The sequence below is a fragment of the Nannospalax galili genome, unplaced genomic scaffold (assembly GCF_000622305.1).
Source record: "Nannospalax galili isolate Female #2095 unplaced genomic scaffold, S.galili_v1.0 scaffold893, whole genome shotgun sequence".
NCBI classification, from domain to species: Eukaryota; Metazoa; Chordata; class Mammalia; order Rodentia; family Spalacidae; genus Nannospalax; species Nannospalax galili.
Window position 1 is genome coordinate 219,920 of NW_008333776.1, and position 24,376 is coordinate 244,295.

The following is a 24,376-nucleotide window of genomic DNA, read 5'->3' on the forward strand; positions in this document are numbered from 1 at the left end:
CCATTTTTAGCTGATTAAACAGTTACCACAGATTCCATAAACTCATTGAGCATAGTCCACTGGAAAGCGTTTTTCCCTTTGCCTTCTAAGGCACAAATATAAATCTTCAGCATTCTGTGGCATTTCTTCAGTGAGAGAATAGAGAGTAGAAGAAATTCTGGCCCTGGATTTACCCAATGATGATAGCACATTTGTGAGAGGGTCATGGGGAGAAGGAAGACTACAGCATTGAGAAGAAAAGACAGAAACAGTTGGTTCTCTGGCAACTTGTTTCATGCATATTTGTCTCTGCCACAGTGAGCGACATGATACTTGTACCTAGTAACATCTTGGATAGTGATGGGAAAAGCACGGGCTGTGATGTAAAGATAGAATTTCTTTCCTGATGCTGTTTATACTAATTGAAGACTCTGGGCATTTTTCTTATTTCTTTAAGAAATTGTTAAGCCTGCACAATACAGATGATAATAATATCTATTTTAATGGATTGTTGGGATTAATTCTTGTCATGATGCTTAGCATCTATACAGAAATAAACCTTATAAGCATTGTCTATGAGAAGCATTGCTAACCCAGACGTGACTGTTTTGGATATAAAATCTTAACTCTGTGATGAGTGAAAGGCCATCTATACTGGTAGACTTATATGATGAAACTTGTTGAGATTCCTACTGATGTTTGAGGAAAACGTCAGTATTTGGGAGAATTATTAAGCCCATATTACGATCTGATAAGTAAACAAATTTTATTATGCAATTAAATATAACTAGCCCATATCTGTACATTAAAAACATATTAATGTGTTTCTGTGGTTTGTGTTTGGATGGTTTGGGTTTTTGAAACAGGGTGCTGCTGAGGCATCTTCCTGCCTCAGCCTTCTAAATCCTGAGAGATCACGTTTGCTTTTATCCTGTCCCTGAGTTTCTGTTTTAAAATATCTGGTTTTCTCTGTCATCCTACTCTACTTATAGTCTTTCCTTAAAAGAAGTTGAAGCGGGGCTGGAAACATAGCTCAGCAGTTAAAAGCATTGCCTGGTCTCATAGAGGACCTGGGTTTGAATCCCAGCACCCACGTGGCAGCTAGCAACCATGCATAACTCCAGTTCCAGGGGATCCGATGCCCTCTCTGACCTCCTTGGGCATTACATGACGTGGGTGCACTTACAATACATGTAGGCAGTACACTCATACACATAAGATAAAAAAATAAAATATTTTAAAAATTAAAAAAAGAAGTTGAAGATATCACAAATTTACAACAGAATTGTAAAATAATAAAAGTGTACCTATCCTTTAGCTGTTTAAGAATAAATGGTTGACTTGATCACTGATACATGTTTTGATATGTATGTCTCACCAATAACAATGCCCCCCTCAGGTAATTATAATGTGCAATTCAGGAAGCTAATATTGATATTGCTACTATCCAGTTAATTATAAGATTTATTCTAATTTCACCAAGTCCCTAATGATTTTTTGATTGCAGAATAATTAATTTTGGAATCATGTCTTCTCTTCAGTTTCATCTCTCTTCAGCCTGTAATAGAACTTCAGTTTTCTTGTGACAGTCACATTTTTAAAAATACAGGTCATTTATTTGGTAAACTGTTTGCTAGTTTGGGCTTGTCTGGCATCCTCTCATGACTAGATTTCTTGTATGCATCAATGGCAGGATATCACAGGAATGTGCTGCATTTTCCTCTTGTCTCTTTTCAAATGATATGCCCTTTCCATTTACCTCATTACTGGTGATGTGTTTGTGTTCGTGTTCATAACTTGTTTGAGTGCTATCTACTATAATTGGATCTTGAATGTCCCTCAAAGGCCCATGTGCAAAAGGGTTAGTCTTCAGCCCACAATACTATTGGAATGCAGTGGACCCTTTAGGAACCTAAGTTCCTTTGGTCAATGAGATATTAGGTCATTTCTGAGGGACATTGGGACCCCAGTCCTTCCTCCTTTCCCCTTTCCATCTCCTGCCCTCCCCTCTCCTCCCCTCCTCAGCCACCATGACGGGGACCAAGTCTTCACCACATGCTCCTACTTCAGATGTACTGTGTTGCTTTGGGTTCAAGAGACCATGGACTGAGACCTCTGAAACTATGAGCCAGAAGACAGCTTCTTTCATATTAGCTGATTGTCTCAGGGGCTTTTCACACCAATGAAAAGCTGATTATCATGGCCTCTATTGTGCTCTCTACTATAAAGTCATTTTCCCCCTTTTCATTTGTAAATATTTTGTGCTAAGGGCTTTTGAAACCATATAAATAGCTTACTTTTCATTAAACTTTGAAAGTACTTATTTATAGCAGTTTGAACTTGTCTGGTGGTTTCTTATTTTATTTAATTAGTTATAATCAGTTGCAATCATTATTTGGATACTCCATATTCCTTCTTTATATATCTGTATCGAACAGCTACATTCATGCTGATATCTCTAATTCCAATTCAACCCACTAGACTAACATTCTATATTTTCCTCTAAAAGTAACAAATCTGATTATCGTTACCCTTAGTGTGTTGTTATAATGTATGCATTATATATAATATGTGGATATATATGCACTATCCATCCCTTGGTGTAGAATCCATCTCCTGTTGTTGCTTCTTCAGCCCCTCCCCTGGGTGGGCACTCTCCTCATTCTGCTTGGACAAGCTGCAGACATCTTTCTCAATGCTCTGGACTACTGTAAATCTCCCTCCTTTACCCCATCTTCAACCTTGCCCTCCTTCCTCCAGCCTTCTGTAAAGTAGGTAAAGTGTAAAGTGATCTGGTCATATCGCTATCAACATCACCCTTAAAATAAGCTCCTTAACTAGAATGCATCAAGGTTGTTTATAGTGTGGTCCTTAACTTGTTCAGCTTCATCTTTCACCATCTCTGCCTTGTATCCAGTGCTGTAGCCTCCTGAAGAGTGCCATGATTGTGCCATGTGCCTTTACACCTAAGCACCCTTCTTTACACTCCCATACACTTTTTTTATTCCCTTAGAACACTTGGATTCTTTGCAACTGACATTGCTTCCTCCTTGTAAAGCCTTATGTAACACCTAGTTTTGCCCTCTTTTTAACTTCCCAGCTTTTCCCCTACCATTTGGGTATATTACTATTTTTTAAAGTACTTTATTTATTATTTTTACTTTCTATGTATGAGTGTGTTGCCTGCATGTGTGTAAGTGCACCTATGTCGTGCAATGCCCGCAGAGGTCAGAAGAGGGAGTCAGATCTCTTGGAACTGGAGTTATAGACAGTTGTTAGCCACCATGTGGGTGCTGGGAATTGAACCTGGGTTCTCTGCAAGAGCAGTCAGTGAGCTTAACCACTGAGCCATCTCTCCAGCCCTCATATACTACCCTTAAAAACACACTTCTATTGTGACAGATTTTATCTAGCAGTTACTTTACTTATTTCTCAAACTGCATAAATGACAATATGTGTAGTCATGGAGTAAAGTCCAGAATGTTTTATTGGGGTTTGGGCAAGGACTTTTTGTCTTCTTTTGTTAATATTATTGTTTTAACAAGTTTTGTTTCTTAGCATAGTCTGTGAAATCCTGTCTGGATTGTTTCATATGTTTTCTTATATCTTTATCCATTTGTGATTAAGTAACAGATTCAAGTAACCCAACTTAAGGGTTTACCCTAGACTGCTATCTTAATTATATTATTTGATATCTATTTAGTAGAAAATTTTTTCAGCAGCTTGAATCCACATTCCAGTGTGAATTAGAAATGTGAAGCTGTTAATAGCTTCTCTGGAGAATTACAACTTGGAAGAATGCTTCAGTACTTTCATCATCATTTATGCATCGTGAAATGTCACAATTTCTGTTCATAATTTCTTTATAAGCACAAAGCTGTGAATGTTCATCAATTGATCGGTCTTAAACCACTATTAGTTTAGAAATGAGAGAAACATTCTTCAATAATCCAGACCAATGATAAAGCCTAACTCTATTTATGCTGCTTCTAAATGTAGCATCGGGACTTCTATAATTAGTAAAGTTCTAGCAAATCCACCTACTCAAGAGCTATGCTAAGCCCCAAATTTATAGTGTTTCATTTATAGAGCTATTAATATAATGTTTTCCACATATGAACATTTCTTCTCACTGTAGAGACACTTTTGATCTATTCTTCCTCTTTTGGATTTTGCATTTCCTTTTTGATTCACACAGATTTCGTTTAGTACGTGACAAGGAGTTTTCAAAGCAAATTTGGATCTCGCAGAATCATGTAGAGGAAAAAAAGCATTGCAACACGAATCAGTAGCCTGGAGTTTGGGTTTCTGCCCTGTGACTAATTAGCATAGGACAAATCACTTCACTTCCATTATCTGAGTGTCTCTGTTAATCTGTGGGTGTTGGAATCAGTGGTTACAAATATTTCGTTTTAATATAAAGCAGATAGAATACTAAGGACTCCAAGTGAAGTAGGGGCAAGGAACTAAGAAGCCTGTCCATTTACTTCCCCCTGGGCTCCTCTGAGTGAATGTGTAAGGTGCACACAATCTCTAGTTCTCCTCAGAACACAGCGTTCACACCTCTATGACCATTTTTCCTTTAATATTTTCTATTTTTATTTTTATATATTTTCATCATCAGTATACAAGGTTTCCATTTTCTCCACAGCCTCCCAATATTCTCTATTTTCCAGTTTTTTTTTCCTTTAATATAAAACCCTTCTTGATGAATGTGAGATGGCATGTCGTTGTAGTTTGGGTTAATATCGAATGTCTTGTCATATGTTTATTGGTTGTTTATGTATCTTACTTGGAGAAATGTCTACTCAAATCCTCTGTTGTTGAGTTTTAGGAGTTCTCTACATATTCTAGATCTTAATGTCTTATAGAAATATGATTTGCAGGCCATGTAGTGGTACATGCCTTTAATCTCAGCACTCTGGAGGCAGAGGCAGGTAGATCTCTGAGTTTGAGGTCAACCCAGTATAGTACATTCCAGACTAGCCAGAGTTACATGGTAAAACCTTATATTTTAAAAAAGGAAATATGATTTGCAGATATTTGGTTTGCCAGTTTTACCCTGTTGGTCCTGGATTTTGATGTACAAATAATTTTCACTTTCAAGAAACCTAACTTGTCAGTTTTTCCTTTATATTGCTTGTATCCTTATAAATCATAAGCTTCATGTAAGATACTTCTAGTCTCCCAGCCCAGGGAAATATCATCATCCACTTGTATTTTTCTTCTGGGAAGTCATAGGATGTTAGCCCAGTACTTTTCAGTTCTCTCTTTATGCATGCCTCTGTTTTCTTTTCTTTACTTGCCAGTCCATTAAGCCAGTGTTTCTTGAATTTTAATGTGTATGCAAATGGCCTCTGTGATGCTTAGTCTGAGTAGCAAGGCTCTAAGCCACACCATCACTTCATGTAGGCTTCCCTGATTCTACTGTTCACAAAAGTTCCACCACACCCTCATTTCTGGGTGCTCATGGTTCTCTGTCTCTAGGCATTTTGAATTTGACAGCCTGAAATAAGGAAGTGGTAGCAGGATCTTCAGTAGAAAACAGTAGGTGCTTACACTTCAGCTTCACGCAGGCTGAGAAAGCTAGAGCTGCTCTCCTTACTTTGTCACTTTGAAAAGTACTGGGTCTTTTCTTCTTGGGATACCCATCACTCTTCTACTTTCTTTATCTCTTTTTCTTGTAAAAGCCTAATGTAAGAAAGAGTTTAAAAAAAGAATTTGATGAATTGATTCTGAATCCCTAGAAAAATGATTGAATTTTGTAGCTTTTCCTCATGGGGCCTTTGTCCATTAATCGTGTTGTACTTACTATCTTGGATGAGCTCTTACTGAAGGAGAAAAAAATACTTTTCACATTTTCATGTGTTTGTATTATTTGAGAGAGAAAACTGGTAGTTGCAGGGGTTTTGTTTGTTTGTTGTTGTTGTTGTTTTTCTGTTGTTGTTTCTTTTTTTGACAGGGTCTCCCTAGCCCCAGCCTGCCTGGAACTTACTATGTAGACCAGGCTGGCATCAGTCTTACAGAGAACTGCCTGTCTCTAACTCTCAAGTGCTGAGATTAAAGGCATGAGCCACTGTACCCCACATAGCTGCAGTTATTTGAGGTGTTTCTTATATTTAACATAGCATACCACACATGGGTTGGTACACCCTAAATGACCTAAGATATCATGGCACCACACCGAGTGTTATTTAGAAGCTTATTAGCTTTAGTTTTAGGGAGTCAGGTTTTGATTAGAAATGGTAGAAAGATTGCTCTTGCCTTTCTGTAGTATGGGGTTTGATCATTCAGTTGAGTGTATAAGTTTGTTTCCTTGAGTGTATAAGCCTGTTTCCTCTGTTCCTAGGTATAATCTGAACGTGGTGGTAAAACACATATTCTGACCAAATTTATGCCAATTGCTTTCTGTTGGAAAGTTGGGTTGTTAATTAATAGAGCTCTGCTGTTTTTAATAGTGAAGCCTGCTTGTGCAGTCCATTTTGGATCAGTCATTTGTGGACAAGCATATGTAGTCATTCAGTCATTTCCCATCAAATATTTACTAATGCCTTTTTTGTAGAACACATCCTTCTAGGCAGTAGAAATATAAAATGAATGAAACAGCCTCTGCTTTTAAAGAATCCATTCAAAGAAAATACAAGTGCACACATAAACAGTTTAAAATACAAAAGAAATGATGAAATTTTACTACATGAGGAGTGTAGATAAAGACCTGGAGTAGTGTAGAAGAAGACCATTACATCAGATGATGGTCAAGGAAGTCTCCGATGCGACATCTGAAATAGAGACTTGGAGTTGGGGAAGGGAAGGCAGTCAAGATCAGATGACATTTGAGAACTTATAGGACAACAGTGTAGAGTGTGGGGATCTGCTGTAGTTAGGGCGAGTGGGGGAATAGGTTAGACAGATAGCTCAGAGGAGCTTGAATGCAGGCCATTGTAGACAGGAGGGCTTTTTAGGCTGGGAGAAAGGCAGAGTATTTGCTTCTCCGAATTCATTTTCTATCTAGGATCTTTTCCTATAGCCAGTTCCAGAAATACAGTTCAGACCTCTCTCTTCTTTTTTCCTTGAGCTCCAAGTTGCCCTTTAGGTTCTGCAAATAATGTCAATATGTAAATCAATAAATGAGTGCTCAGTACTAGGGGAAAGATTTTAGTAGGCCTCTGTCTTGGGGGCTTGTGTTGGTTCAATTAATGAAGACATGGTGCCAGGTAGTGGAAATAACTTGAAATAAGTGTTGCCTAGATGCTGTGGGCACTAAGTACAAGCCAAGAGACCTGCTGGGTGGTTGAGCATAAAGGTGTTATCCACTTCTCAGGTGTATTCCCTTCTGTCTTCATGCTCAGAATCATATGAGAACAATCTCTAAACCCCAGACCTCACAGTAACTTGGAGAGGAGACAACAGAGTGTAGCTTTAATAGTAGGAAGAATCGGAGGCTGGAGAGATGGCTCTTCAGTTAAGAACACTGGTGTTCTTGCAGAAGACCCAGGTTCGAATCCCAGCACCCACATGGCAGCTAACAGCTGTCCATAACTCCGGTCCCAGGGGATCCGACAGCCTCTTCTGACCTCCGCCAGCATTGTACAACACTGGTGCACTTACCTACATGCAGGCAATACACACATACACACAAAATAAAAATAATAAACACAATTTTTAAAAAGTAGTAGAAAGAATGAGCTGTTATAGGGAAAGATGGGAGACCAAGGCATGAAGGAGTGAGGAGTGAAGCTAGCGTTTGTGGAGTACTCTCTTTCTGCCTGGTTCTGTGCTTGGCACCTTCACGTACATTGCAAAAGCTGTACAAGCCTGTTGCTTCCCACAATACCCACATTTGGCATATCATATGGAAAAACAAAAACATGTAATCTCTTTGCAATTTTTTTCTATAGCTAAAAGTTCACCATATTTGGGCAGTTCTCAAGTTGCAGGACAAATTTGTACAACATTTTGTGTATTCAAATGGCATATTGCTATGAACTTTCTTCTTTTAGCATAAATCAACTTTTTCATTCTTTGAGTGAGGAGGAACAGTGAACACAAGGTGTTTAGGGGCCCAGAATGGGTTGGGGTGTTATTTCAAGACCATCGAGATGGGAGGCAGCAGCTCCAGAGCTGTGCAGCTTAGCTGCAGCTGAAGCCTGGCACTGTTGTAGGAGACTGCTTAAATGAGTCTTTCTTCTGGCATATGTGTAGCATGCAGCTCATCTTCACTCAAGAGTCTGAGGTTCTGTTAAGGGCCCAGCATTACATTGCATGTAATAAGCATTCCAGTGCCCAAGAGATAAGCTTTTCTTCCCTTTGTAGCACTTCTGCACATTTTGATTTGCCATGGTATCATGCTTATTAGTCAGTCCAAAAATTTATAAAGAAAAAATGTTACTTATAAGTGAAGGAAACCACTTCAAACCAGCTCAGGCATCTAGGGCAATTTATTAGCTTTCTAAAGCCAGGAGCAGACTGAATAGCCAAACCACAGGAAAAGAAGGGACACAGCTGGGCAGGCCTATGGGATAGAGTCAGATGTTGCCAAGACCCTGGCCTCTCTCCTCTTCATTTCTTTGAGTTGGCTTCATTCTCTTTCATTGTAACCTCATCTCTTCTATGTGGGGGACATATAGGTACTGGTGGTTTCTTCTGCCTCTTTAGAGGGGCTGGTCTATACTTAGTTACAAAGCTTAAAGAAAGGATTGGCCTTGCTTTAGACCTACCAGGTGTTCCCAAGGCATAAAAACACAGTGTGCTTTTGGGAGCTGTGACAATTGGGCTTAGAGTGGGTGGCATCCAGAAGACTGATGCTTCTCAAGAGAAGAGAGGAGTCAGGTAGGCAGATCACAGATGTCTACCATATCAACTGATGCTTTAAATCAGTGTCACTTGTAAAGTTCTGCATAAAGGATTTAAGTAAAAGCTTTTATGTACCTTTTCTTTAAGTTAGAGACATACTAAGGACATGGTAGGCAGTGTTCATATCAATTCCATATATACCTAGATAAAGACTCTCTGTTATTTTCGTTTTATTCAGTTCTTGAATAAAAGTCAGACACAAGATTTGTATTGTTATACCTATGTAACCTCACAATTCAGAGATATACCAAGATGTAATTCAATACAATTTGTAAAACAGTTGCAGATTGATGGTTTAAATAGTCTAGAAGGTTCTTCTTAGCAGATTCCTTAAGAGCAGGGTTGTTGGGGTTAATAGGGGAAACCTCATGTTCCAGGGTCTTCCTCAGAAAGCTTTGGTGAGTATAGAGGATTTGGCAAAAGCAAGGAAACATCTTTCGCTTCTAGGAAGAACTCGGACTCTAGCACAAAATACTTCACCCAGTGTCTTCAGCTTCTTGGAGAAAAAGAGTCTATTGCACAGCTTTTAGAGCAGTTCTAAATCTGCCCCCCCCCCCAAAAAAAAACTGGCAACTCTCAAGGGTGTTTGTTAGGCATAATAACTGATGGGATAGGAACTGACCAAGAAAATGTTGATCATCATTATTTAAAAAGAGCCTGGATTTTTTCCCCCAAAGTTTATTTGAACAGCATGTGTTTCAATTTAGTTTTCTAAACAGCAGCTATAACTAACATATTAAGGGCAAGTATAGCTTCACAAGCAGATTCTTACATAAACGAAACTGTGAAATGGCCTTTGTTCATGAAAAGGATCAAAATACAAATTTTGTAAAACCTAAATCTATGCTGTATCTTGACTTCTAGTAGTAATGAACTCAAAGTATCACTTTTGGAAGGCAAAGGCAGGTGGCAGCAACACTGCCCTGGTGTCCTGAGCTCATCCTCTAAGAATTGGCTATTTACGGAATATCAGTTTATCCTTCCCTGACCTGAAAATCAGCACTTCTTATTTTCACTGAGTCGAGTTAGTTAATCATGGAATGTGCCTAACTGAATTGAAGGGAAATAAGCATCGTGATCTTAGAACTTGATGATTCTCAGCAGTGTTCCTGGGGAAGCCATCCACTTTCACCGAGTCTGTGGGAAGATCAAATGGATTCATTCTATTTGGCAGCGTGACTTCTAGAGCTGTTAGTTTTTACACTTTCATGACTTTTAATTTCTTACTCTGTAGTTTCTAAAAGTAAACATTAAACGCATAATGTATATTCTTTTCTGTTTTTTAGTATCTACTGGATTCCTGTTCCAAGCAGGATAGTCTGTTCTGGGTAACAAGGAAGTAAGAAATGGTTGCTCATGTGTTTTGGAGCATACAGATTTAGACACTAAATGGGAAACAGCTAAATGTGCAGTAACTCTTTGCTACTTTTCCTGCACTGGATTCCAAGTTTTTATTCCCTTTTTTGAACATTGATACTTGGTCTTCCTTGTTCCCAATAGCATACAGTGGAGCTGAGTGAGGGGGTAGGTGGGGATGGCATCATTACTGAGTCCAGGTTCCAACTCAACATGCATGAATTCAAAACTCATGTTTACCATTTAATCTCTTTTTCTTTTTTGGTCTTTTAGAGACAGTGTCTCCCTATAGCCCCAGCTGGCCTGGAACTCACTATGTAGACCATACTAGCCTTGAACTCACAGAGATCCACCTGCCTCTGCCTCCCGAGTGCTGGGATTAAAGGTGTGCACCACCACACCCAGCTCCATATAATCTCTTTGAGCTTCAGTTTCTTAATCTCCAAGTGAGAATAATAAATTCTATTTTATAAGGTTGTTAAAGCACTAATAAAACCATCAGTTGACTAAACACTGAATAAATTGCTATTATTAGACATGACAGTAAGGAAGAGCTAGATCTTCTTAGGATTTGAATATGAAGTTCCCCTAAAGGGTTGGTGTATTGAATGCTTGCTCTCCTACCTATTTTGGTAGGTTCTAGAAAGTTTAGGAGGTAGAGCCTCACTGGAGAAAGTGGTCACTGGAGGTGTCTTTGAAGGATATGCTTGGTCTCCTTGTGTCTGTCTCTGTGCCCATGTCTATGTCTGTCTGTCCTTCCCTCTCTCCCTTCCAGCTGCCATGAGATAAGCAACCTTTGCTACCATGATGTTACTACCTCACTCTAGACTCAGGGCACGTGACCATAGACTGAAACCTGTGAAGCTACAAGCCAAAAGTAGTTTTTTCCTCTCCATAAGTTGTTCATGTCAGGTGTCCTGTGAAGTGATGAAAGTCTCACTAGTCCAGATTGCTACCCAGTCCTCAAGAATTCTCAGTTGGTTTGGAATATAGAACACTGCTCAGATAGCATGGAGAATGCATGAAGCAGCATGATGACAGCTACCTTGAGAGAACACAGATCAGAATGCAGATGAAAGTAACAATAGGCAAACGAATTTACAACCTACCAGAATTACAAAAATTAAAAACATACCAATTAAAAAGAGAGATGGCACAGCCAGTAAGTGTCAGCATAAGGAACTGAGTTCACATTCCTATTACCTACTTAACAAGCTGTGTGTGGCTATGCCCACACACAAAGAAAAAGAGAGAAAGAACTTTTGATATGAGGAATGACAAGTGTAAAGGTGCTAGTCAAGATCTAGTAAAATAAGGACTGGAGAGATGGCTCAGTGGTTAAGAGCACTGGCTCCTTTTGCAGAGGATCTGGATTTGATTCACAGCACCCACATGGTGGCTAACAACTCTAGTTTCAGGGATCCAGTGCCCTCTTCTGACCTCGGTGAGCATTGCATGAATGTGTGCACTTACATACATGCAGGCATGCAGGCAATACACTCATAAACATAAAAATAATAAAATATTAAAAAAAATTTTAAAGATCTAGTAAAATAAATGGAGAGTGGTCCAGTTTGTCTAGATAAGTCAGGGAAATTTGTCTGGATAAGGCAGGGAAATAAATGGATCCACATCCACTTGACCAACCTAATCAGAAGTAACTCTGGTAAGTACTCCTCTTTAAGGGATAGCAAATCATAAAAAGAATTCAGCATGTGGTGGAGGTGAGCTGTAACTGGGTCTTCAGAACTCTTAACCCAATGCTTCAGGATGTTGATGTGTGGAAGGAAGACTCAGGGTTGGGAGCCACCACACCAGCAGGAACCAGCCAATTGGGACCCATCTATTGCTCTTCATCTGTTTGACTCAACTTTATTCTTTTACCCTTGAATTTGTTTGCCTTCTGGCTATACTACCTTTCCTGGAACTTGTATATTTCCCAGCATTTTAATGAAGGGAAAAGGACCTAAATTCAGAAATTTCTAGGGTTTTATGGGACAGAATGAGCCCAAGGTCTTATGTTCATCATTTTCCTTGTTTGTAGATAATTCTAATGCTTAGATTTATTCACATTCATACTGTATTCACTGTCATGTCTTAATACCAGTAGACTCCAAATTCAGATCTTGATTGGGATTACTTACCACTACAACACAGTCAGGAAGAAGACTTTAACCTAAATATCTGTATTGTTTTTTTAAATCTTTTTGAGACAGGGTGGCCTAGAATTCACTGTGTAGACTAGGCAGGCTCCATCTCACATAGATCTGCCTGCCTTTGCCTCCTGAGTGCTGGGATTAAAGGCCTATACCATCACACCCTGTTATCTAAATCTCATAAGAAGTAATATGCTAATTCTCCATAATATTCTTGTTGACCTACCTTATTGATCTTTCATTCCCCCCTCATTTCCTTTCTTTGCTTTAAGTTTCCTCCATAACATTTGTAGCATACTATGTGTTTTATTTATTTGTTAAATGCTTGAATGAATAATAGCACTATAAGAGAATCTTACTCTCTCCCACTTGAAAGAAAACTGATTTGAAAAATTTAAATTTATGTAATCTGATGGTATTGAATCTATATTAAATACTGGAGTATCTAATGAATAAACCTTTTCTCATCATATTTCAGAATAAGATTTTGTTTTTGAAATTTTTAGTTTTCTTGTAGCTTGTCAAAAACTCATGGTTTTTGTATTATACAAAAGTATTTCTTCATCACCCAGGGAATCGTGGTCAATCTCAAGTCTAAGTACATTTTAAATATTACTCAAATGATGCAAACCAGACTTTTGGTGTACCATATAATAGCTTTATTATAGTCTTCTATGCCCATGGACTGGTTTTGCTAGTAATGGTTATAAATTTGTTGTAAACCCTTTTGAATTGAGAAATACAATGTTTTTTTTTTTTAATTGTCCTTCTTATGTGACCCTTATTTAATAACGTTTTGGTTCAGCTGATGTCTGTCAGCAATTACCTGATAATTTGTACCTGTATTGGACACTAATGTTCTCAACATATAGGGGCTTGTTTAATGGTTGTTGTCTTGAAACAATTAGCATACTAAAGGAGTACTGCATCATGATAAACTGTACTTGTATTTACTTTCATTTCCAAGATTGTTTTTTTCTATAGGCTTTTGATATTTGCCAAGAGCTTCAATTGTGAATAGTTATATAAGTGAGTCATGATCCAAAAAGAAATATTGACCCTTATTATATTAATAGATATATCCTTGACTGTTACTATTTTTCAAATTTGAGGTTTTTAAATAAAATATAAGTGATTGTAGATTTAAGATACTAAAAAGATAAATACTGAAGATCTTCCTAGATGAAGGCACTTTCTGTTTCATCAATTTTATACACTGTTCCTGAAACTCAAACATTTTTCAAATTAGAAAAGCAAGTGCCATGGGTAATCGCACTCACGTACTCATTCTTTCTATTATTCCTGCATTAATTTTTTTCAACCAATTTGTTATGTGTGTACTATGTTCCAGACACTGGGGATGGAGGAAAAGCTTTTAGACTCTCAGGAACTCACCTAGCCTATTGTAAATATTCACTATAAACATCAGGACCCCTTTCTGTTACAGTCAAATGCTGAGCCAGAATCATTGTTACATCTCAGCAGAATATCATGGCTGTTATTACCTCACCATGTACATGTGAGTGCCTGACACACTTTTGTGTAGGAAGAAGGCAACATTCTTTAGCTTTAGCAGATTTGGCATCTTTTTTCCCCATTTAGCCCATGGCAGTTTGAGATGGCGCATGATAGAAAGCCCTGAAAGTGTATACTTGTACATTTTTAAATGTCCCTTACTACGTTTTAACCATCCCCTGTTTCGAAATGCTGCCATTAGTGGTTACAATAATCATCCGTAATGTTAGCTTCTAAGACCCATGGTACAAGAGCTTCTTTTCTAATTTCCCAGATGGGAGGGAACACATGTACAAGCCTGTTAGATTTGCAGAAACTGGAGACAGCACTGTGTGGATTTGTATTTTTAGAACTCTTTGGGCTTATTTAAGCACCCCAAACCAAACCTAGCTATCCATTAGGAGTCAGATACCAATTCAAGGAAAATTTGTGTGCTACACCAAGAGGAGTATACAATTCTTGACTCAATAAAAAAGAAAAAGAAAAAAAAGAAAAGAAAACTCAAGGTACTTCTCAGTTATCTAAATGAGAAGAAAGAGGGCGTCTGTTACAAAGGCAAGAAATAAAATGAGTCCTAAAGATAAAAAAAAAAATAGTAGTTCATAAGATAAACTAGGAATAAACAGGCCAGTGTTTCATGTGCTTTTTGTGAAATGTCAGATAATAAGTGTTGATTATATAAACCAAGTCCATCCTTTTTCCTTTGAAGGATTATTTTTAAGCATTTGTGTTCTTTATTGGAATGATACTGAAGTGGAAAATACTGAAGAAGGAAAGAGAAGTAATTATGAAGTATCCATAGGCATATGGACTGAAGCTGTGCCTTATAGAGGACTTCAGTGGCCCTTGGTTTCTTACAGTGTGTTTTTTCAGGGTTTGTGATTTGCATTCACAGCTTCTAGCCATGACTTTTCAAGCAAGTACTCTGAGGAAGGCATCAGCAAATCAGTGTCACTTCTTTTCTATTACCTTACTTATGGTAACCAACCTAAATATGAAGAAGGCTTCACTACTGAGATCACAAAATGAAACTCTCTTTGAATATGATTTTTTTAAATCTTAGATAGTTTGTTTTAGAGTTATGTAAACTAGGTGGTTTTTATTTGTTAAGTACCCTAAGTATTTTTTTTTAAGTTTCCATCCTCGTTTTACAGAAAGAATTCTTTATTGAATATTTTAATCTGTAAAAGAATGAGCAGCAATAAGTAAGCTTAGATTCCCAACCTGGGCTTTTCTGTTAAAACCACTAATTCTATAAGGCTTGTTTTGTTGTGTGGGGGCGGCATAATGGCTAGGAGTCAGCACGTTGCTTCCAGACTTCACTGGTGATAGCTACTTCTTAAAAGCAGGTTCCAAAAAATATTACCAGATGTAGAGAATAAAAGCTAGGAATTCACATTCATTAGTTCATGAACGTGTTCATGAACACACGTAGTGGGAAAGGGTTAATGAACTTATTAGTTATCAAAAAGTGATTTGATCAGAAATTTACAGAAAAAAATATGAATGTCCAAGAAACAAGTGAAACTTTGCTTTAGCTCAGGCACTGAATCTAAGCTGGGGATAGCATTTCTACCTATTAAATTGCCATTATTAAAAAGAGTGAAAGCATGGGGCTGGAGAGATGGCTCAACAGTTAAGAGCACTGACTGCTCTTGCAGAGGACCCAGGTTCTATTCCCAGCACCCACATGGCGACTACAAACCATCCTTAACTCCAGTTCCACAGGGAATTCCCAATCTGAAGCCCTCTTCTGACCTCCGTGGCATTGCATGACACAGGTACACTCACATACACGCAGGCAATAAACTCATACACATAAAATAAAAATAATAAATAAAATATTTTTAAAAAAGAGTGAGAGTGTGATAACACTGGTACCCAGTTATATAATAAGGGGCAACAGTTTCTCCATACTGATGCAGATATTTATTGACCCAAATGCACATTTCTGCAATCTTCTTGGTAAAAAGAGTCTATTTAATTGTTGAAATGTGTTCATGATCTGTAAGCCAACAAGTCTAGTTTTAGTTATCTATTAAGAAATAGGCATCCTATGAGATATGAGATACATGGCAGCATTATCAAGTGGCTAAGAATTGCAAAGCAACTAAAGGGCTGTTGCTAGGGAAATGGTTAAAGAAAGGATAAATCCATGCTGGGGAACATTATGTGGCTATTTAAAAAGCAATTGTTAGAGTGATGTGTATAATATTATCCCATTAGAGAAAACAAAACACAAGGTTAAAAAGCTGTTTATATGCAAGTATGTGCCTGTGTGTTTATGAAAGTTGTTTGGGAATATGCAGTTAGTATTGGTTACCTTGGAAAGTGAGGGGTGAGGTGGGGAGTGCAAGAGCTATTTTAAATAAATTCTTATATAGTTGGACTTGTTAAAACAAGCTTCATTTTTGTAACATAAAACTAAAATATTAAGAAGTTAAAAGGAAAAAGCAATGGTGGCATCGAGCACAGGACCCATACCAAAGTGGAGTGAGGGAAATAGGTGGTGGGTTGTCCCTCATCTGGGAACTATTGGAGACCAACTACTACTAGGTGAGGGAGAGTATGCCTTGTTTATGATCTCTAGATGGGCTGACTAGACTCCAGTGGATGAATTTGCACCGAAGGACATCTGGGTACAAATGCTTATCTGGATAGAACTTAACATGTATAGGGGAATACGTAAGGTCCAATTTGGGGGGAGGTCATGGATGGGGGAGGGAGTCTAAATTTGATTAAGAACTGTGTTATAAAATGTACCAAAGCTCAATTAAAAAATTAAAAGAAAGCTCACTGAGGGCCGAGAACTGGCACGGGCATTAAAGACTCAGGTTCACAACCAAAAAGAAGGCTCAGTGAGAATGAGTCAGAGAACAAGTCAGTGAGAAAGCAAGCAAGCAGTGCTCCTCCATGGTTTCTGTTTCAAGCTTCTGCCTTGAGTTCCTGTCTTGATTACCCTTCAATGATGGACTACAGCCTGGAAGTATAAGCCAAATAGACCCTTTCCTCCATAAAAAGATGTTTATATATAAACATATAAAGATAATGGAAATACAGTGTCTTCTTACTTTAACTGTCAACTTGACACAACTTAGAGTCACCCAAGAAGGAAATCTCAATTGAGGGATATTCCAGATCAGACTGGCTTGTTTCTGTTTCTCTGTTTAATCAAGAGTCTCACTGTCTGAGGTTCTGTTATACTGTCTCTATTTTTTTCTCTTACTTACCTTTCCCTCTATAATTCACAGCAATTGGGAATCTCTCCTTACCTTTCCAAAGAACAGCTCTAGTGCTATTAACCTCTTAAATGTCTCCTTTTTCAGATTCTACACATCACATTTTCTTGTTAGGTGACCTCCAAGGCCCTAAGCAATTTCTAGATCTTGGCATTCCATAGAGCCTAGCCATTACCATTGCAGCCTTCTTCACTAGGTGATTGTATCTGTTCCCTAATGTTTAATCCGATGGATAGGGCACTACTTCCAATGGAGCCATTCCTATACTCTCTAGATTGTTTTGTGGTTAACGTCTCATGGATACCTCATAGAGGTCAAACAGTCAACTTCAATTCTTTAACATATTTGAAATTAAATTCTCAGTTTCTTAAATAGACCTGACCTTATGTGAGAGTTAGTTTTGATTTTCAACTTCATACAATGTAGAATCACCCTGGGGAGGGTGTTTCAATGAGGAATTTCTAGATTAGATTGTCCTGTGGACATTTTTGTGAGGGATTATCTTGATTGTATTGACTGTGGTAGAAAGACCTGCCCACATCATTCCTTGGGTTGAATAAAAGTGGAGAGAGCAAGATGGGTACTAGCATGTAATTCTTTGTTCTCTGTTCCTGATTATGGATACAGTGTGACCAGATCCCTCAAACTTCTGCCTGTGACTTCTCTATTATGGAACTATGAGGTGAAATCAAACCTTTCTTCCCCTAAATTTCTTTATTCAGGGTATTTTATCACAGCAACAGGAAAGGAAACTAAGACTCCCTACTCTGGTCCCTACCAAAAACGGCAGGCATCACATTACCCAGTTACTTCAGTTTGGGAAGTGGTTGAGATCTTTGCCATCACCCTTTGCCCCTCTTCACTTGCCCCATCAAAAAAAAAAAAAAATCCTGCCTCTGCTGTGTCTGAAATCTATTTTGACCCACCTCAATTTCCACTCCTCCATTCTAAGTCACTTTCATTATTCTTCTTAAATCAGTGTAACTACCATGCCAGTCACTTAATTGCTTTCCTTTAAACTACTCATTGTATTTAGATTAAAACCACAATTTTTATTTTATTATACTTACTGATTTAATGTGTGTGTGTGTGTGTGTGTGTGTGTGTGTGTGTGTGTGTGTGTGTGTGTGTGTGTGTGTGTGTGTACACACGCTTGCCACAGCATGTATGCAGAGGTCAGAGAACAGTTTGTAGGAGTTGGTGAGTCAGTTCTCTTCTTCCACCATGTGGGACTGGGGATTGAAATCAGGTCATCAGACTTGGAGATAAGTGCCTTTACCCTCTGAGCCATCTTGCCAAGGCAAGAACCCATTTTTTAAAGATTTTAAAATATTTATTTATTTATTTATTTTTGAGACGGGGTCTTCCTATAGCTTTAGCTGGCCTGGAACTTACCATGTAGACCAGGCTGGTCTTGATGTCACAAATCCACCTGAGTGCTGGGATTGAAGGCATGTACCATCATGCCTAGCTTCTCATGATTCCTTTTTACATGAGAAATTTTTACACAACTCTGTTTATATAAGTATATAAAACATGTATATAATCAAATGATTGATGATATGCCAAAAGGAAATCTATTTCAAAGCAATTTGTTGTATACATATAATTTTACCATTTGTTTAAACCCAAAGCAAATTTTCGTATACTTGTTTATTTTTCTATGAAGAATTACATCTTGGATGAATATCTTATGCTGCAGGACATTGTCAACATCTTTCAGAGTTGATCTGCATTTTGATTTTATATTCTTAAATGCTGAGAATACCACTTTGTATAAATACATAGTACAAAACAGCAGAAGTATGTTTATGGACAATTCAGTAATTGTTGAAAAATTTGTCCTAATCCCAAGTCAAAATTCATTGAGTTTTTTTTTTTTAATGAAACTCAAGCCTGCAATTCAAACAGCAGTTCCTAAAATCAAAAATTCTGACACAATACAATCCCCAAACATACTAATTTGTTACTTACTTGCTGAGGAATGGTGGTAGGAAAATATTGAAAGTCTGCTGTCTGCCATTAAACCACTATGTTTCTATAAGGGCAGAAAAGTTTTTATATCTGTTAAAAACACAGTAGTTCATAACATACAATTCTGAAGTCTGAGTCAAGGTGTTTCAGGAAGCATTCCTTGGCATGTGTGGTATGACAGCATGTGTAATACAAGGCACACATGTGTGATAGGATCAAGACTGCAATGAAAGTACAGCATGCCACATGGGAAAGCTCTGCGGGAAACACCTTGGATTCACTGTACATTTGATTTTGAATTAATTTTTGGTTGTTGCTGTTCAGAGATCTTTTACTTTTGTCAATTTTTCACAATCCCAACATTGAATTACACTGGGTCTAGGTAGAGTCCAGCATGATTCTTCCTAAATATTTTTCAGTTTTAGAATGGGAGAGATTTTATGATCCTTGTTCCTGTGCATACATCCTCTTGTGCATCTTATAGGTACAAGAAGCAGGGTAAGGAGACTGAAGATGTCAGGGCTGAGTGGTATGTGTGCTGACTAGCTTCCCAAGATGCAGGAAAGGGAGTAGGCGTCAGACAGGTGATGGATACTGTGCCTGAGGTTCTCAGTCCTCATGCATAGTGATAGTAAAGCATAGGTTGGGGCTCCCTCGTGGTATGGTTGAGGCCCACTAAATACCTCTAAACTAATTAAGAAAGACAAATCAGTTCTTACTAGTCCCTATGGGAGAAAGAAGTATGATTCCATTGTGTTTAAAATTTTTATACTTGACTTGGAGCCACTGCCAAGTTACTAAGGGTTAAAATATGGTATATACAAATTAAAATCAACAAACTCGTAGAGTTATTCTAATGCAGTATCTTATTGAGAACGCTGGCTGACAACTTGGTACTTGGCAATAATCATGAAGCACATGCACATAGTCAAAGTTCCACAGTGTTGATTCAGGATACTTTATCAATATGTCATCCGTATTCCCTTGAGTTGGTTCTGATATTCAATCTCTGCTATTTTTGCATTATGATTTTAGTTGGCCTTATAATTATCAATTCATGTTCTTTTCTCTTTTTGGTCTTTTTGAGACAGGGTTTCCCTGTAACCCCAGCTGACCTGGAACTGTCTATGTAGACCAGGCTGGCCTTGAACTCTCACAGACATCCGCCTGCCTTTACCTCCCGAGTGCTAGGATTAAAGGTATGCGCCCGGCACATATCAATCCAGTTTTTTGTGATTAAGCTCAAAGTGTTCCTTGGTGGGTTGATCAGTAATGATCACACATGAATTAATAATAATTTTGTCTTCTATAGTCTTATAACTGGGCATGTAAGATATGTATGCTTTGTGGTTCCCGGGTAAATCATCTGTAATCACTTTGTTAAAGTAGGTGTGCATCTAGCCCCCTTGCCTTTGTATTATGGTGACATATTTCATGAGAATATATTTCTTGGGAATTTTGCTACCTAAATAACTTACCATGAAGGTAGGTATAATAAGATTATTGAGAATTTTTAACATTTTGCTGTTGCTTGTGTTTATAAATCATATTTGTAGCAATGTGGTTACTAGGAGGTGTTAAGTATGCTCCTGTCTGCTTTGTTACCACAAGATTCACTCCCCTCCTTAACTGGGGATGTGGGAACAAGTAAGGTTGGGTGAGCACTTTGTGCCTTATTGTGTAGGCAAGTCAAGAAATTTGAAAGCCATCACATTTGAGTGATGAGGTGTGAGGCAAGGGTGTTATGCTGAGCTGTTTGGTTGGAATAAGGACAGCTCACACCCATGGCTTCATGCCAGTGGACTGTGAGCTCATCACTAAGAGGATTGCAGAGTGAACTTGGCCTGGTGGTACATGCTTGTGATCCTGGCACTTGAGAGGCTAAGCTGGGGGATCTCTAATGTGAGGCCAGCCAGGAATATATACTGAGACCCTGTCTCAAAAAAACCAAAAATCTTCAGAGAGCAGGTGCTCATGACATTGTGTTTTTCACTTATTTTTAAGGATGTAAATGAAGATCCTGGAGAAGATGTGGCCCTCCTTTCTGTCAGTTTTGAGGACACTGAAGCCACCCAGGTGTATCCCAAGCTATACTTGTCACCTCGAATTGAGCAGTAAGTGTCAGTGTCTCTAACATAAGATGGGTGCCTCTAATTTGTTTCACTCTTTTTTTGTGAGGTACGAACTGTTAATTTTTTATTTTTATTAATCTTTCTTTCCTAGAAATTGGTTGTATTGAGTTTTTTTTAAAAGGTTTTATTTAAATTTTTATTTTATGTGTACGCATGTGTGCAGCTGAGTGTATGTATGTGCACCACTTGCATACAAGTGCTCCGAAAGGCCAGAAGAGGGCATCAGATCCTCTGGAACTGGAGTTACAGGCAATTATGAGCTGCCCAGTTTGGGTGCTTGGAACTGAACCAGGTCCTCTACAAGAGCAGGAGGCACTCTTAACCATTGAGCCATCTCTTCAGCTTTGTATTGAGAGTTTTTGGTTGTTGTTTTCAGACAGGGTCTCCCTGTAGCCCTAGCTGGCCTGGAACTCACTCTGTAGATCAGGCTGGCCTCAATCTCACAGAGATATGCCTGCCCCCACCTCTAGTGTGCTGGATTAAAGGCATGCACCACCAAGCCCAACCTTGTATCCAGAGTTTTGATGTTACGGTACATGCAGATAGTATTTGCCAATATAATCTTTGAGCGAATCTTATTCATGTAGTTTATGGTCTTAGTATTGTGCCTATAAATACTTAAGAGAAATATAGGTACAACTGAGCCCAAATTGTGACTCTTTCAAGGTGTCCTGTGGGGTTTGTAAACATTAGTTGTAGCCTAAAGAAAACGGCTGAATATCTGACTTAACATATATTTGTGACTGTTAGAGTTATTTGTGAAAATATAACTAGTCTCTTCAAAATATTAAGCAAGGGGGCTGGAGAGATGACTGCTCTTGCAGAGGACCCCGGTTCAATTCCCAGCACCCACATGGCAGCTACGAACTGTCCTTAACTCCAGTTCTATGGGAATCCAAAGCCCTCTTCTGATCTCCACCACATTACACAGCATGAGTGCACTCACACATTCAGGCAATACACTCATACACATAAAATAAAAATAATAAATAAAATAAAATTTAAAAATAAATAAAATATTAAACAAAAAGTTATTTAAGGATTAGGGAAGGTGATACTAAAACTAGATAGTTTAAAATGATGTTTGATTTTTTGTTTGTTTGTTTGTTTAGTTCTATATAATTTTATACAACATCCAGCCACATAGTAAAAGTGGTTTGCTATTGTACTTGTTTTCTAATTAAGTTTTCTCATCAGTAATGAGTTTTATAAAGACTCACTCCACAATGTGCTTATTGTTGGCTAAATGCTTTAGTAGCTTCCTCTATTCAGAGGAAGCTGAGGTTCATTGAAAATGGATTATAAGCAGATTTGGTTGGGAACTTCAGACAAGACAAATTTTTCATTAACAGAGGTCTTTGTTTTTTTTTTTTAAAGAACAGATTCTGACTGAACTGTATTATTAAAGTTCTCTGTAAGTTATTTAGTTAGGGTTGGCTGATTTTTGTCTAAGAGTAGATGTGGTTGCCATCTGATATTAGTATGTTGAGCCATTTTCACACCCTCTGACCTTAGTTGCTCTAAGTTATGAGTCATGGATACCCCTTCTTACAAACTGATGTGATACAGCTGCTTATAACAAATGTGGGAGGAACTGTATTATTAAAGTTCTCTGTAAGTTATTTAGTTAGGGTTGGCTGATTTTTGTCTAAGAGTAGATGTGGTTGCCATCTGATATTAGTATGTTGAGCCATTTTCACACCCTCTGACCTTAGTTGCTCTAAGTTATGAGTCATGGATACCCCTTCTTACAAACTGATGTGATACAGCTGCTTATAACAAATGTGGGAGATTATGAAGATAGTAATCTACAGGCAGTCTCTCATTTATTTATGTATCTCCAATAGCATCTAAAAGAGGATTTTACAGCAGCAAGTGCTCCATTTTGACCTGCTGAAGACATGAGGTTCTAACTGAAAGTACTGAGCATGTTAGTAAGTGGACATTAGCTGCTAGCAGCAACAGCACAGTGTAAAAGGAGGGTGTTCTGGAGTCAAAGAGAGCTGCATAAACCCAGATTTTGCCCCTTAGCAGCTAGTGAACTATTAACATCTCAACTCTTACTTTTTCCACAATAAAACAGGGATACCAATACCTGTTTTGTAATGTTATTTTGAGGGGAATGTTCATGAAGCATTCCCCTCAGAGCCTGGCACTGTGACCAGCACTCACCAAACAGTAGCTATTACTATTGGTACTTTATTGATAGAGTTCATAGCAGAAGAATGAATGAGTGGTTGGCAGGGAAGAGTTGGGGTAGAAAGGGGAAGGATAGGCATAAAGTGAACACACACTAGTTAAGGAGTTGACATTCAGGATGTCTCACTAAGTTCCCTCAGGCTGTTCTGAAACTACTATGTAGCCAAGCAGACCTTGAACTTGTAAATCCTCCTGCCTCAGCTTGCTGAGCTGCTGGGATTGCAGACTGTGCCAGTAAGCTTACCTAGAAAGACTTGTTTTTATTCCCCTGAACAGAAGCCAGCGTAGTCCTTTGAAGTTACTGTACCTAGTTTGCAAGTAAATTTGCTAATAAAATACTCTCATTCTTAAAATCTTTGATATGATCTGAAGAAACAACAGGTATCCTATTGAGAGCTAAAGAAAGATGGTAAAGAAAGAGGTATTTTAAGCCCTTTTTCTAATTTCTAAAATAGGAACAAGAAAGGGTAATTTTATTTTTGCTTTTTAAATTTATTTTATTATTTATTTATTTTTGAGACAGGGTCTTTCGGTAGCCCCAGCTGGCCTGGAACTTGCTGTGTAGACTAGGCTGGCCTCTCACAGAGGTCTGCCTGATTCTGCCTCTTGAGTGCTGGGATTAAAGGTGTGCACCACCATGCCCGGCAAGAAAGGGTCATTTTAAAAAGGCATACTAAGGAGTATATATACTTTTTAGTATGCACATATATAATATATATAGTATACGGTGTGTGTGTGTATATATATATATATATAGTATACTGTAAGAAGTCCTTTGAATTCTATCTCAAGATATAATACATTTTTTAATGCAAAAATAATTCCTTATGTGAGTCTATGAAAGACTGTTTGTTACCTTACAGGGAAATCTGCATTTTTAATTGTTCTTTTCATTCTTTGAATACTTCTGTATACTATAAGTTTTTTTTTTTTGAAGTATTAGTAAACTTTAAAAATAAAACAAAATTCAGCT

At 38.0% G+C, this 24,376-nt stretch overlaps 1 protein-coding gene across 1 annotated transcript in view; it reads left to right on the forward strand.

Annotated features, from left to right (window-relative positions):
* The window catches only part of Babam2 (BRISC and BRCA1 A complex member 2), a gene marked incomplete at its 5' end in the record, with an annotated part of 408,743 nt that overhangs the window by 191,970 nt on the left and 192,397 nt on the right, over positions 1 to 24,376 (forward strand). The window contains 1 exon segment of the mRNA XM_008828413.2: positions 21,077 to 21,186. Within this exon segment, the coding sequence (XP_008826635.2) occupies positions 21,077 to 21,186 (110 nt within the window).